This window comes from Prionailurus bengalensis, chromosome A2 (genome assembly GCF_016509475.1).
Source record: "Prionailurus bengalensis isolate Pbe53 chromosome A2, Fcat_Pben_1.1_paternal_pri, whole genome shotgun sequence".
NCBI lineage: Eukaryota > Metazoa > Chordata > Mammalia > Carnivora > Felidae > Prionailurus > Prionailurus bengalensis.
Genome location: NC_057348.1, coordinates 168,474,473 through 168,488,865, shown reverse-complemented (window position 1 = coordinate 168,488,865; position 14,393 = coordinate 168,474,473). Strand labels below are relative to the sequence as shown.

Sequence of the window (14,393 nt, the reverse complement as noted above, 5' to 3'; positions counted from 1 at the left end):
GCAGATACTCCACCTTGAAAAGCCAGAAAGGTCCCCAGACCACCAACACTCAGCTCAAGTAAAGCGACCCTCTGTTTCCAAAGAAGGGAGAGAAATATCTGTCAGATCTCACGCGTCCGCATCGCCGGGCTCCGGTGATGGCAGCACAGCCCCGTGCACACCAGTCGTCGGGGGCAGCGATAAGCCTGGTGTGGAAGAGGGGGCCCAGCCTGTGGAGGCCAGCCCCCAAGGCCCACGCGACCTGGGCAGGAGCTCCTCCAGCCTCCAGACCAGTGCCACCTGCTCCCCCAGCCATATCTCCGTTAAGGAGCCCACTCCAAGCATAGCCTCAGACATATCCCTGCCCATCGCCACCCAGGAGCTTCGACAGAGGCTGCGGCAGCTAGAGAAGTAACCAGACCCCTCCTTTGTCCTTGTCCAATCAGAGCACGCGTCTCGTGCTAACGTCGTCTTGAGTTAGCCAAAAGAGCCTGAGGTGTCCCTGCCCTTTTGCTCACTGAGTGTTTGCCTTTTAAAATAAACCTGCCATTTCTAGGACCTGACTAGGGACCAAGAAGCAGTGGGGTTCGGGGTGAATAGAAGAGGGTCTGAGCCCCTGTGTGCCTGTCCTCAGACCAGGAGGCAGGACCTAGAGCTGATGCTCGCTCTTCGTGCCGTGGTTGTGTCTGTGTTGGAAGAACAAGTCCTGTTCGCTCAGTACCCCCTTACTACCACCGGTCATGTGTTGTCTAGTCTTTGGATTCATACTTGTGCTCCTGGGCTCTTCAGAGAAGGAGGAAGACAGCTTGCAGTTATCATAAGCTTCAGACGTTAACCTCTTCCCATCAGTGGAAGGAACGAAGTGGCCCTTTGAAGCTGTTCTTGCTGTTTGTTGTTCCGAGAGGTGTGTCGAGGCATAGGAAGCGGAGGCAGAGATGAAACGCACTCCTGGGGGTTGAGGAAGTCACACGCATGTGACCCACACTCAGCATGCTCTCTCCTTCGTACTTTCTCAGGTTCAGCGTTCAGAAGAAAGCAGTCAGTCCCTTCCTCTCTTGCTCTAGGAGGAGATAGAACTTTAAATAAGAAAGCACTTCTCTCAGGAGCTAAATTTGGGGAGTAGCCACGATGATCTTGAGGGACATTGCACCAGGGCAACCGTTGGCGGGCTTGGGAGTCTGTGCTTCAACCCTGAGAGAGAAGCTTCCTGAGAGGCTGCCGGGAAAATCAGGGCAAGCAGTGCACGTGGGGCTTTGAGGGAGCACACGTAGAGTTGGGTCCTTACAGGCTAGACGTTGCTTTGCAGAGGCCACAGAATCGATGTTTGTAATGAGGACATCTCCTGAGTCTCCTTTTTACCATGGGCCCTCACTGGGAAAGCTGTCAGTTCTGGATAATTAAGTTATGTTGAAACCTTATTTGAGATAAGAGTTTGACTGGTTGATTAATAGAAGTCCAGATTATGCTCAAGTCCGTGGGTAATTTGATTGTTTTTGTGCCAGTTGACTCACTCCCGTTCAGTTCTGAGGAGAGCTATAACCTCTTGCTTTGTTTCCCCAGTGGGACGACACTGGGGCAGTCGCCCCTGGGGCAGATCCAGCTGACCATCCGACACAGCTCGCAGAGAAACAAGCTTGTGGTGGTCGTGCACTCCTGCAGGTGAGCTGGGCCCCCGGAACCCCCAGGTGGGCTTTAGATGAGAGGCGAATGTTAGCTCTGACATCACTAAACAGATGAACCCATTTCATTTTTGAAGGACAAAGTAATGATGTTATACTACAGACTTAGTATTCAGTGCTGCATTCTTTTTTTGTTCTTGACATTGTTTCTGTTCATAAACATTTTGGTTGCTTTGTAATCCACTCCTTTTTTTAAGTTTATTTTTATTTGTTTTGAGAGAGAGAGAGAGGGAGAGCAGGGGAAGGACAGAGAGAGAGGGAGACGGAGTCCCAAGCAGGCTTCACGCTGTCGGCACAGAGCCTGAGGTGGGCCTGGAACCCACGAACCGTGAGATCGTGACCCGAGCCGAAATCAAGAGTCGGATGCTTAGCCCACTCAGCCACCCGGTGCCCCTGTGCTACATCTTGAACTGCTCTACTGCAGTTTATACAACATTCCATACTGCTGGATGTTTAGATTGTCCAAGTTACATGTAACATGGTAACGAACATATTTTTCTCGAAGTGTCTCTTTGAGATTAAATTTCCAGGAGTAAGTTTATGTCAGTAATTCGGAGGATCTCAAAAGGTTGATGGGATCGTGACAGGTATTGCCAATAGTCTTTCAAAACTATTTCTGGAACGTGCCAGCTGGCATTGGTACCCAGGGTACAGGTGTATCTTCTCCTGCCCCCATCAGGAAGTTTATTGTGCAGCATACTGATTTAGTAAGTGTAACATGAGCTGGCAGCATTGCTTTAATTTGTCTTTGATTAGTGATGATGCTATGGAGCCAACTAATTATTTCCCTTCTGTGTGACTTCTCTCAGTAGTAGTTAGGATATAAATGTACGGCATAAGTATTTGGATCTTATTAAAGGCTGTTAGAGGGGCGCCTGGGGTGCTCAGCATTTGACTCTTGGGTTGAGCATTTGACTCTTGATTTCGGCTCAGGTCATGATCTCACAGTTTGTGAGTTCAAGCCTCATGTTGGGCTCTGTGCTGACAGCTCAAAGCCTGGAGCCTGCTTTGGATTCTGTGTCTCCCTCTCTCTCTGCCCCTCCCCTGCTCATGCTCTGTCTCTCAAAAATGTGGGTTCTATCTCTCTCACTCTCTTTCTCTCTCTCTCTCTGTCTCCCAAAGTAAATAAATAAACTTAAAAAAAATAATAAAAGGCTGTTAGAAACATAGGAAATTATATAAATGTAGACTTCAGTTCTGAACCTATTTATTGAGCACCTTATACATTCTTGCTGTGAGATAATTACTGTTGTAGAGGACTCTCAGCAAATAGTCCCCTAACTAGATTTTCAGGTTGATCGGTAAGTGAATAATTTGAAGTGGTTGCATATAATTAACTCCCAGACTCTGTTTGGCTCAGACCAGGTGTCCGAAGAGAAGAGCAGCATGGGTTGCACAAAGGAGGTGAAAGGTTTAGGTGAACGAAGGGCAGAGAGTTGGGGGAGCAGCCTGGCAGCACTGAGGATGGGGTTTCCCTTGGTGTGAGGCCAACCACATCCCTTCCCACTGGGAGAAGCTGGACATTAGAAACAACAGCTTCCATTTTCAAAGCAGAGCAAGTATCAGGATGTCCCCCAAACTCTGGGCTCAAGAAACGGAGGTGAAAGTTGCGTTCGCCAACAGGCTAGCACAGGGTGAGGACAGAAACTCACTTGCTCCTTTCTGCTTCTCAGTGGTGTAAGTAAATATAAATCAAAGTAGGAAGTTTGAACGTGATGCTAACGGTCATTTTCCTAGATTCTAATATCGAGTGTTCTCTGGTTTGTGTCGTAAGAAATCTCATTGCCTTCTCTGAAGATGGCTCTGACCCCTATGTCCGCATGTATTTGTTACCAGACAAGAGGAGGTCAGGAAGGAGAAAAACACACGTGTCAAAGAAAACACTGAACCCCGTGTTTGACCAGAGGTATGGTGCTCACTCAAGATGGGTAGGCTGTCGAGTTCAGAAATTAAAAAAGGCTTGATCAATACCTTTGAGTGACTAATGCATTTAAACCAACACACTGTTGGGAAGTATCCGTGAAAAAACTCCAGATTAGCACACACGGACTTGTTAACATAAATAAATGAACATTTTGAACTTGGTCTAGAAGTGGCTAAACATAGTAAGTTCAGGCTGTACACACTGTGGAAGGGAAACTAGTGATTGTGGACCTCGCGGAACTTCCATTCTGGGCGGTTGTATCTATTGATTTTTCTGACTTATAAGTAAAAACTAAGAATTCAACAATAAGTATATTTTAAGTTTATTTTAAATAACAATAAGTCTATGACATCTTAAAATACAACGTTCTTCTGAAAAACAACGAGTTTCCAAAACAATGAAAAAGTGAAAAGAATGGCATTATTGTCTAACATTTTCGGAGATCCCTTTAATGGTCTGTCTTAGTAGAGGTCATATCTGCCTCTGCCATCGGTGCTGATCTCCAGAGAGCACCTCGAGGACCTCCGGGGGCCTTGCGCTACCCTTAAGAGCTTCAGTCTGCAAACTCGTTACCTTACGTTACAGTGTCTACAGCTAAAAAAAAAAACCAACAGCATTTTGGGAAATCATAAAGTCAAAGGGTGTCAGAATATCTGTCACTTTTGTTTACATTTATCTTTAAATGGACTGGTTGTTTCCCATATGTTCACGCCAGCAACTCTTTTTAAATCACAGACAGAAACTGACAGGAGGTGTGCACCAGTCCCTGGTGTGAGCACATTTTGACAGTGTTCTCACTTAGTTGCAGCCAAAGTTAGGGATTCGGAAACGCCCCCCTGCGCCCCCTGCAAGTCTGGGATTCTAGCTGCTGAAGCTCCCTGAAGGCTGGTCGCATTCCGGCCACATCCCTCCCAGGCCTTAGGCCCTCTGCCCTCTGGTTTGCCAGAGACCCTGACTCACAGTGGCTGAACTCCAGCCAGCGTTGAGGACTTGGTTCCCTGGAGGCATTTTTGTTTGTAGCATCTGACTTCGGCCATTAAAAAGTGCACTGCGGATCTTTTCCCTTCCATGAAGCTGTATCACATACTACTTTTCTTTATTTCACTCACCCCGGCTTTGTAATCACTGCTCTTTAGTCTTTTGGCCTGGATGAGAAAACCAGTGGGTCCTACCTACATCCACAGTCCCCCATTGTAACTACTAGGAAGAGTCAGGGCAGACATTCAAAGAACACCCATCCCTATACATGAGGGAGCCACAGGCAGTAGCTCCCTCTTTCGCATACTTAGTGTTGTTTTATTTGATTTTTTTTTTAATTTTTAGTTAAATTTTAGTTGACATGTTACTAAATGTTAGTAATTAGTAATATTAATGCAGTGTTGGTTTCAGGGGTAGAATTCGGTAACTTATCACTTACATACGGCCTTTCACATACTTAGGAGGCCAGAGTCTTCGGTTACGTTTGCAAAATAAGGGAAACAAAAATTGTTTTTGAGTCTTCATGAAATGCCAGATCCAAACATTGAACAGAACTCAATTTTATAATAAAAAACAACATAACATTTAGAACTGTCTCGTAAGCAGAAAGGTTGTTTTTTGGTTATAATGAGAATACAACAGCATTATGGAGAAATTTAAGGGAGGTCCTCTTTTTCCCGTGTCAGCTTTGATTTCAGCGTTTCATTACCAGAAGTACAGAGGAGGACACTGGATGTAGCAGTAAAGAACAGTGGTGGCTTCCTGTCCAAAGACAAAGGGCTTCTTGGCAAAGTAAGTTTAAAAAATAACCGTGATCGGTTCCTGTATCTTATAAACATTAAGCACTTACCCAAAGGGCATTGTTTTAGACCATACTTAAATCAATGGAAAGGGGGGGACTTCCTCTCTGATTAATGCTTATTTATAAAATAGTGGACCATGAAAGGCCATGTCATCTAAAATATGAGTACATTTTGAAAATTACTTCATTTTCATTGTTTTTACATAATCCTATTATTGGCATGTTACTCACACAAATGCTGTGAACATATAGTTGAAGAAAAGATTGATTTTTTAATTAAAGAAATGTTGAGTCACATTGAAAGAAAACATGAAGGAAAATACTCTCTTGCTGTTCTGCCTCCTCCACTAACCAACTATTCTTTTTCTAACAGATTAGTGCCTTTATTTCTCTGAATTTATTCTGGTCTTTGTCAGAATTCACATGTAACTCTTGCGTAAGATTCTATATTCTTTAACATTAAATGTACACAGAGGCTGAGTTAGGGAAGAGGAGTTTTGAATTCTGTCCCGCTTACAGATAATCCGGATCCACTGTGCTGGCACTAATGGAGTGTGAGCCGATATCCCTGTAAATTACCAGCACTGATCCTTCTTCATAACCGAACTTTGAGAGACCTGGATACAGGGCAGGGCTCTTGGATGTGATCCGCCATATCATTCATGGGGGGTCATCGGGGTCAAAAACATTGACAGAGAGAGACTCAAAATAACACGGTGGGTTCCATACCGAGGCAGCAGGAGGTCAGAGAGATCGGGGCTCCACCCGCCGTTACAGGTGTCGTTTAACCCACAGGTGCTGGTCGGTCTGGCGTCCGAAGAACTGGCCAAGGGCTGGACCCAGTGGTGAGTGTCCCAGCACGGACGAGCCCCGTGTGTCTATTCCACAACACTTTCCCCGGTTGACCACATGTCTCTTGTCATGTGCCCATGCACCCCTAGGTACGACCTCACAGAAGATGGCACGAGACCACACGTGGTGACGTAGTCCCTGCCGGGCACGAGGAGCCCCGCCGGCGTGCCAGCCACCTTCGTGTGCTCGCAGCGCACCCTCCCACAGACGTACCAATGTTGTTTTTATAATTTCAATGTATTTAGTTATACATATCTTAATAGTTTTATAAAACATGTTGACGTTTTAGGCATATTTGGCCAATATTATCATTAAACTTTATATGTTTAATTTCCTGTAGTATTTGCCAGTTATTCTAGCATACAATAGGGTAGTAGTTAGTTACTGTGTCGCGTAAGGCTGTATGTCTGTTGTATCGATGAGGAAGCAGATCTATGTATATGCTTTACTGTTGCCTTGTTTTGTACATCGCTGAGGTACACTCTGCCATGTAAATAGACTATTTTTTATAATCTCTACCTGCTGGTTTGAACTCTGAAGAAAATGGATTAAGGAAATATATTTTTTTTCTAAGACTTATTAAATTCTTATGACACGTAATCATTTTGTCTTCGCAGGAAAAGTTCTCAGTGACCAATTTTGTGGTATTTTCTTTTTAAAAAGAAAAGCTGAAAGACTAAATATTAAATAAGTATAGTTCTGCCCGTCACGAATGAAGAAAATATTCAAAATATTACCACTTTTATAAATATAAATATGTATTTTTGAGAAGTCAGATGAAGTGCTTCTAAGGAAAAATGTGTAACTGAGTAATACATAATACTAAGAGGATGTCATGTCGTCATGGTGCACTAACTTGAAGTTTCTTACATGAAATGTCTTAATTGCTTGATAGAATGTACTCATGAAATAGTACGCAGATACACAGTTACACTTCCTAAAATACAACCCAAATTTTCAGTGTTAGCAGTTAGGCTATTGTGAAATAGTCGGTCATAAGGTTTGTTAATTTTCAGTGTTTTCCCAGCCTGTGAAGACAGAGACAGGCTCACGTGGTCACCATAAAGCTTGTGGGGTGGATCTGGGTAAGGAGGAAGTTGTTTTAAAAACCAACAGCTCATTCATTCACCCGTCAGTGTGACATCATACGTTGACAGAACCCCTGAGGTGGCGTTGGCTTCCTTTTGCCCAACACAGAGGCCACTGTTGGGGCCACAGGGTTCCAGCACGGCGGCTGGTGATTGTAATTAACCGTTTCCGGGGTTTCCTCACTTTATGCCGTGACTGACCTCAGTATTGGGATATCGTTATACGATTTTTGTTTGGGAATATGTTTTTCTGTTTAGATTACTAAAAGCACGTTTTACATCCTCGAGTCCCAGACCTCTTGGGGGTTGAGGCTCCGTGGCAGCGTCTAAGCCGTGCACGCCTGTGAGAAACACGCACGGACTCAGAAAGAGTTTTCAGTATGTTAAGCTGTATGGTGCAACGGAGTCCTTAGCTGTCAGAACATTCTGAAATCATGTGTGAGGACACTGGGGAAACCGAGCTTTGTGGTCGAAACTGGGGATCTTCCCGTGAATCGCTCCACGGACTCGGGGGCGGCCCGTGTGACCAAACACACCAAAGTGCCTGCGGTGGGTGCTGGCTGCTACCTTGCGCACTTCTGCCTGCCGACAGATCTTGCTCTTCTCTTAGCTCACACTTCAGACCGGAGGTTCAGACATAATGGAGCCTGTAGCCTCACGACACAGTTCATGTAACCATAGAGACCCGTGTCATCTCCCTGCTTCCTACTTGATGGAACTTCACTATAAAGCCTCATTATAAACCATTTCCCATGTTAATGTACAGGAGGAAGTGGATGAATATATTGGTGCCCACAAAACATTTAACCGCGGTGGTGTTTCAGCAGCGCGATAAAGGCAGGTAATTACTTAATAAACCTAGTCGTCGGCCCATGGTATTAGATTTATTGAAGATTTTTTTTCCGTTGAGTCTGTTGAAGGGCCTCTGGCATAATCTATAAAAAGTGAACGACCGCTCACTGGAAGTTACAATGCCAGTGGTTTTTACCAACACCCTGAACGTCTGGGTTTTGCCTTGTGCTCACCTTGCGGTATGTATCCGCCTTATGCAGCGCTCTAGGCAATTAGGCAAAACAAGTACAAGGAAGAGTACAAAGCCAGTGGCAGCATGACACCCGCCTTGTGCCGCAGGGACAGAGGAGCCTGGAGATGGACCTTGGCAGCGGGCTTCCTTCTCTTGAGAAGGAAAGGGACGATTCTGAGGACGTAAAACAAAAAAAACCTTTCCAGGCGTGATTCTGTCCTTCATGGCCACATGAGCGGTCAGTGGGAAGCTCTGGTATTCCGTGGGAAGGACTGAGAATTCCGCTCACGGCCGGACTCCGCACTCCAGGGTCCCCAGATCGGCATCCCTGCTCCTTAATGACCGATTCGTCCAGGAAAAGGCAACGTTAGCTTCTCTGTATTGGGCCGAATCGACGGGAGGAAAATTAACTTACACAGATTTGAGTTCTGTTTGTCCATGTGGGTTGCTTCTCCTGTGCCTTAGCGTTCGGAAGTGTGACGCCGGTGTTTCCAAGTTCCAGATCGTTGCTGTACTCACGGCAACTCTGTTCTGTGCTACGAGATAGTGTTCGTCAGGAGGTCAGCCCTTTTTCTTCAGGAACCGAAGCTCAGCGGAGACCAGCGTATATGCGCGTTTATACTCGGGCTGTCCGCCACTGCAGATGGAAAACAGCAGAGGGCTTTTTTTTAATTGTTATTAGAGAATGTCCTTTTTGATCAACTAATTTTACATGACAGTGCATGTATTTATTCAATAAACTCTTACGTTAGCTCACTTGTGATTTGTTTTTCCTTTGTCTTTTGAAATGAAATTTTTTTTTTTTTTTAATTTTTTTTCCAACGTTTTATTTTATTTTTGGGACAGAGAGAGACAGAGCATGAACGGGGGAGGGGCAGAGAGAGAGGGAGACACAGAATCGGAAACAGGCTCCAGGCTCTGAGCCATCAGCCCAGAGCCCGACGCGGGGCTCGAACTCACGGACCGCGAGATCGTGACCTGGCTGAAGTCGGACGCTTAACCGACTGCGCCACCCAGGCGCCCCTGAAATGAAATTTTTAACGTGTGGTCAGATAACTTGAAAAGTAGATTCTTTATACATGCTATTTGTGAGTTCTTTCATTTTCAAAGGAACATCAGGTCGTTGATACTCGTCTCTTGTTCCCGTCTTGGCTCTTCTCTGCCCGCCTTGGACTCAGAGTCTTGAAAACACTCACCTGAAAGGCCATCGCGAGTAGAAAACGACGGTCTTTTTTGTGTGCTTTGTAAGCGGAGTCCTGAAAAGAGCGGACGAGCGGCTGGCTGAGGCAGGAGGGGGGGCCCCGGAGGAGCCCCCCCTGCCGCGGGGCGCCCGCGGCCACACGCCTGGCCCTCCGGTTCTCCAGCCAGACCGTAAATGCAGACGGACGCAAGTTTTAGTCCCAGTCCCTCTTTTAATGTTTACTCCGCATTCTGCTTGACAGCCGTCGACAACTTGGTGTCCACGTTGATGTCTGCAACGCAGACTCTGCTGCTGGGCTCAACACCCGCCAACACAGCGCCTCCTTGTTAGCCCTCTGCACTGAGGGGCCCGCGGTGTTTCTGTCCGGCTGCCGGTGTCTGTCCGGGAGCTTGAGGTGGAGACCTCGGCCGTCCCTCTGCCTTCCTCCCACGTGCAGACCCCAGGCCCTTCGGTTCAAGTCGAGAAGACGTCCGCTTTGCTAGGAGCCCACGGCCCTGCCCGTGCTGCCTGCCACCCCCAGCGCTGGAGCTGTGGCCCCTCCCCCTGCACCCTCCATGCCACAGGCCGGGCGGTCTTTTAAAACACGTCTCCAACTCACTACCGTTCTCCCTTGTTCTTGGAATAAAGCCCCCCCCCCCCCAGCATACCACGCCCTGAGGCCTTCCCAGCCGTATTTCCTTCCACAGTGCCGCTCACCCCTGACGCTTCCTCTCGGTTCCACAGACTTCCCACCCTCCTTCCCATCAGTACCCCAAACCTGCCCTTCCCCTGCCCCTGGCCTAGCTGACTCCCACTGCCCTTCACTTCCTGGCTTGGAGTGGATTTCCCCGGGTGTCCCGGACCAACACCCCCCGCCCCCAGTTACAAGGCCTCTCAGCACCGTGCTGCTTCCAGTCATAGACTTAGCATCACTGCAGTGCTTTGCTTTATCTTTTTTACAGTGTATTTTTGAGAGCTAGAAAGGACGGGAGAGGGGCAGAGAGAGAATCCCAAGCAGGCTCCATGTTGTCAACGAAGAGCCCGACACGAAGGTGAGATCACGACTGGAGCCGAACTCAAAAGACTGACACTTAACCGCTGAGCCACCCAGGCGCCCGTGGTTCTGCTTTATTGAAAACCATTTCCTGGCTGCGCTGTCAGCTCTCAAGGGCACAGATCGTAAGGGTGTCACCTAAATCTTTTTCTAGTTGCTTATCACTGTGAACAACCAGATGCTGAATAAACTGAGGCTAGAGTCTGGCACAACCTTAACATTAATTTGTCTTACGTTTCCACTTAAAGACAAACACCTATTGACAGTTTTTGGTAAAGTCTAAAGAGAAAGGTACTGACAAACGTGGAAAAGAAAAATACTGCAACAAAAAGCCAACAGTATGATCATCTGAGCAACAGTTGAGCACAAACGTAGGGAAGGAGCCAGGAGGTCTACCTTTTTTGGTGTTGTTCTGGAAACCCTGGGCAATGTGATATGAAGAGAGAGGTTACGTTTTGTACGGAGGAAGTGTTTTTTCTTTTTTTTTTTTAACACTTTATTTTTGAGAGAAAGAGCACAAGTATGGGAGAGGCAGAGAGAGAGGGAGACAGAATCCAAAGCAGGCTCCAGGCTCTGAGCGGTCAGCACACAGCCGGACGCGGGGCTCGAACTCACAAACCGTGAGATCATAACCTGAGCCGAAGTCAGACACCCAAATCGACTGAGCCACCTAAGCGCCCAGAAGTCATTTTCTTTCTTTCTTTTTTTTTTTTAAACATTTATTTATTATTTTTGAGACAGAGAGAGACAGAGCATGAACAGGGGAGGGTCAGAGAGAGAGGGAGACACAGAATCTGAAACAGGCTCCAGGCTCTGAGCTGTCAGCACAGAGCCTGACAGGAGCTCAGACTCACAGACCGCGAGATCATGACCTGAGCTGAAGTCGGCCGCTTAACCAACTGAGCCACCCAGGTGCCCCCAGAAGTCATTTTCAAATACAAGATTGTCTACCTGCAAAACCTAAGAAAATAACCTGAAAACTTACCAGCAAGTATTTAATAAGAGGCCAGTCATAAAAACATAAATCTCTGTGTCTCATACATGATTAGTAGCTCCTAGAAAAGGTAATGAGGGGCGCCCGGCTGGCTCAGTCGGCGGCGTGTGTGACTCCTGATCTCAGGTCGTGAGTTCGAACCCCACACTGGGTGTGGAGATCACTTTAAAAAGGGAAATATAATGAGGAAAAGTCATGCAGCGGCCTGGGGGCTACAATAGCAGTGGGAACTGCGGCCAAGCAGGGAGGACGCAGAGCGAGTTAAGAGCTGCCCCTGAAAGCCACATCGTCAGGGAGCCAGTTGGCCCGTCTGGCTCCTGGGAAACCCGTATCAAAACCCATCAGTGGCAGCTCTGCACCATGCGGCTGCTGGGGGCAGTGTACCAGGTCGGCGAAACAGTTGAAAGAGAAGTCTAGGAAATGAGATGTGCACAGAGGGCTTTGAAGAACCCGGCATCCCTGGGGCACCAGGAGGGGGGGGGGGGGGGCATCTGCAGAGCCGTGCACGGAGAGGGCCCGGTCCCTACACATCTGAGGAAATCTGTCCCCAGTGCTTAGCTGAGCTACACGGCCAGCTGAGCAGAGACCTCAGAGGCAGCACGTGACAAGGCAGCTTTCAGAAAATTACCCCAAGAAAGTTGCTAAGCCAGACAAAGTCGGAGGAGAGGGATCTCGTTTACAGAGTTGTCACACTATTACTATTTTAGATGTCCGGTTTTCAACAGAAAGCCGTAAGACGTGTAAAAGCAGTGGTAAAGGATGGGCTGTATTGGGGGAGAGCAGTCCGTGGAAACCGTCCCTCGGGAAGCCCAGATGTTGAGCCTAAGTGGACAGAGACCTTGAATCAGCTTACAAATATGCTCAAAGAAACGAAGTCAAGGCAAGTGTGAGAATAATAAAGAGTATCAGGAAAGAGAGAGATTATTAAAAGGACTAAATAGAAATTCTGGGGTTTATAATAAATGAAATGCAAACTTACTAAAGGAATTCAACAGTAGATTTGAGCAATCAACAGATTAGAGGCAGGCCAACAGACCATGTATGGGGAACAGAGACGCCCGCAGGAGGGAGTTTCGGGGTGGGGGGGTGGCGAGCAGGGCCAGATAGAACGCTTGGGAGACTCTGCCCGAACCGGACGGAGACCCACGCACGCCACGTAAGATCCACGTGAGGGGGTCTGGCCAAGGCACTTCATGGTCAAACTGTCCAGGACAGTCTGAGAGCGAGAGAGACCCTTCTCGCGCAGGACTCCTCTGTAAGATAACCGCTGGTCCTCACCACAGGCGGTGCAGGCCGGTGCGGGGGGGTTGGGGGGGGGCGGACACGGGCTGGAAGGGAGCCTGGCAGCCAAGTGTCCCATGTTGGACAAAACAGTCCTTCAGAGATGTTGGAAAAACAGGCACTCCCAGATTTAAAATTTTTAAAAAAATTGTCGCTAGCCTGCCTGCCCTCCGAGAAGCACTGAAGGAGTTAATGTCACTTTTTCGTGTTTGCGTGCATTTATTTACGACCGCTCTGTAATTTTATGGATTTCTTTGGATAATCCCTGCTCTCTGTACTCGAAGTATCTTGAGTCTGGAAAGGAATGCGGCCCAGTGGTTGGGAACATGGCTCAGAGACTGCCCACGTTCAGACCCCACTCCTGGCCCTGTGTGACCTAGGGCAAGTCAGAGAGGTCTCTGTGCCTCCAGCTTCCCATCTGCAAAGTAGGCACGGCCATAGTACTTGTGTGGAAGGTGGTGTAGAGGAAAAAAGGAGGCCGGACCCGCCAAGCACGGAGGCCGGCGCGTGACAGGCAGCAAGCACGTGTCACTGTAGCCGCTCTGTCCCCCAGGGTTGCTGCCTGCATGGGCGCCACCCCCTTTAGGCCTGCCACAGCCTTACGCTGTCTTGTCACACGCGCTCCCAAGGCACGCGGCCTGACTTTCCTGAGTTCCTGATGTGGTGTCCCTCCCGGTCTGTCCAAGGACAAGAGCGCCAACGCCTTCCCCACACACCTGGGGAGGGGGCTGGTATGCGGGCCGCTGCCTGCCCTGCCTGCGGCCTTGCATCTGCCCTGCCTTCCTCCGGGGGTCGCTTCCAGCAACCCCCCTCCCCCGCCCCCAGCCTTGCTGAGGATTCACGGCCTCCGCAGCCCAACACAGTTTGCTCTCACTTTTGTTCATCGTGGTATAAAATACGTACAGAACGTGCGCAAACCCTCGCCGTCCTGCCTGGACTGTTCACAAGCGGAGTCCTGTGTGAGCCGCGCCGCAGCGAAGACGGGCATCGCCCCGGCCCCCCCCCCCCCACCGCCATGCGGCCACACCCGCGAGGCGGCTCCACCGGAGGCCCGGCCTACAGATCGGCTCAGTCGGTTCCGAGCTCGCGGTGGGCGTGTGGGCACGTCCGGCTTCTCCCACTCCGCGTTATGTTTGTGAAAGATGATGCGACGTCTCTTAAGACGGTTTGGTCAGGCCTTGGGGACTGGAAGGTCCCACACAGAGTGGGGGAACACTCGGTCGGCCGGGAACGTCACACGCGGCCTGTGGGAGCCCGCTCTCAGCCCTGCCACAGATGTGTCCACGTCCGGCACCTTCTGCCTGAGGGTCCCGGCCTGCGGGTGCGAGGGGCTTCTAGGTCCAAAGAGCCGCCCTCCCTCCCTCCACGACTCTTCCCAGAGGGAACCTCTGATGCACCCGGGTGCTCTCCACCAGCACCCGCCACGCACGTTTTCTGAAGCCTGGCTCACTGTGCTTTAAATGATGGCACCTGAGGACACCGCAGACCAGCCAGGTCACACCAGAGCCGTCCCAGCGCGGGCTTTCCTCGAACGTGATGACGGGGTCAAGGGCCACAC

The 14,393-nt window shown here is 48.8% G+C and overlaps 1 protein-coding gene across 4 annotated transcripts in view; it reads left to right on the top strand.

The window, feature by feature from the left end:
* ESYT2 (extended synaptotagmin 2) overlaps positions 1–9,082 on the top strand; it is an 82,995-nt gene extending 73,913 nt beyond the window's left edge. For all 4 annotated transcript variants that reach the window (XM_043590059.1, XM_043590060.1, XM_043590057.1 and 1 more), the window contains 6 exons: positions 5–390; positions 1,540–1,638; positions 3,433–3,564; positions 5,247–5,352; positions 6,158–6,207; positions 6,304–9,082. In XM_043590059.1, the coding sequence (XP_043445994.1) occupies positions 5–390; positions 1,540–1,638; positions 3,433–3,564; positions 5,247–5,352; positions 6,158–6,207; positions 6,304–6,349 (819 nt within the window). In that variant the 3' untranslated portion in view covers positions 6,350–9,082. The remainder of the gene's footprint in view (positions 1–4; positions 391–1,539; positions 1,639–3,432; positions 3,565–5,246; positions 5,353–6,157; positions 6,208–6,303) is intronic.
* The last annotated feature ends 5,311 nt before the right edge of the window (positions 9,083–14,393 follow it).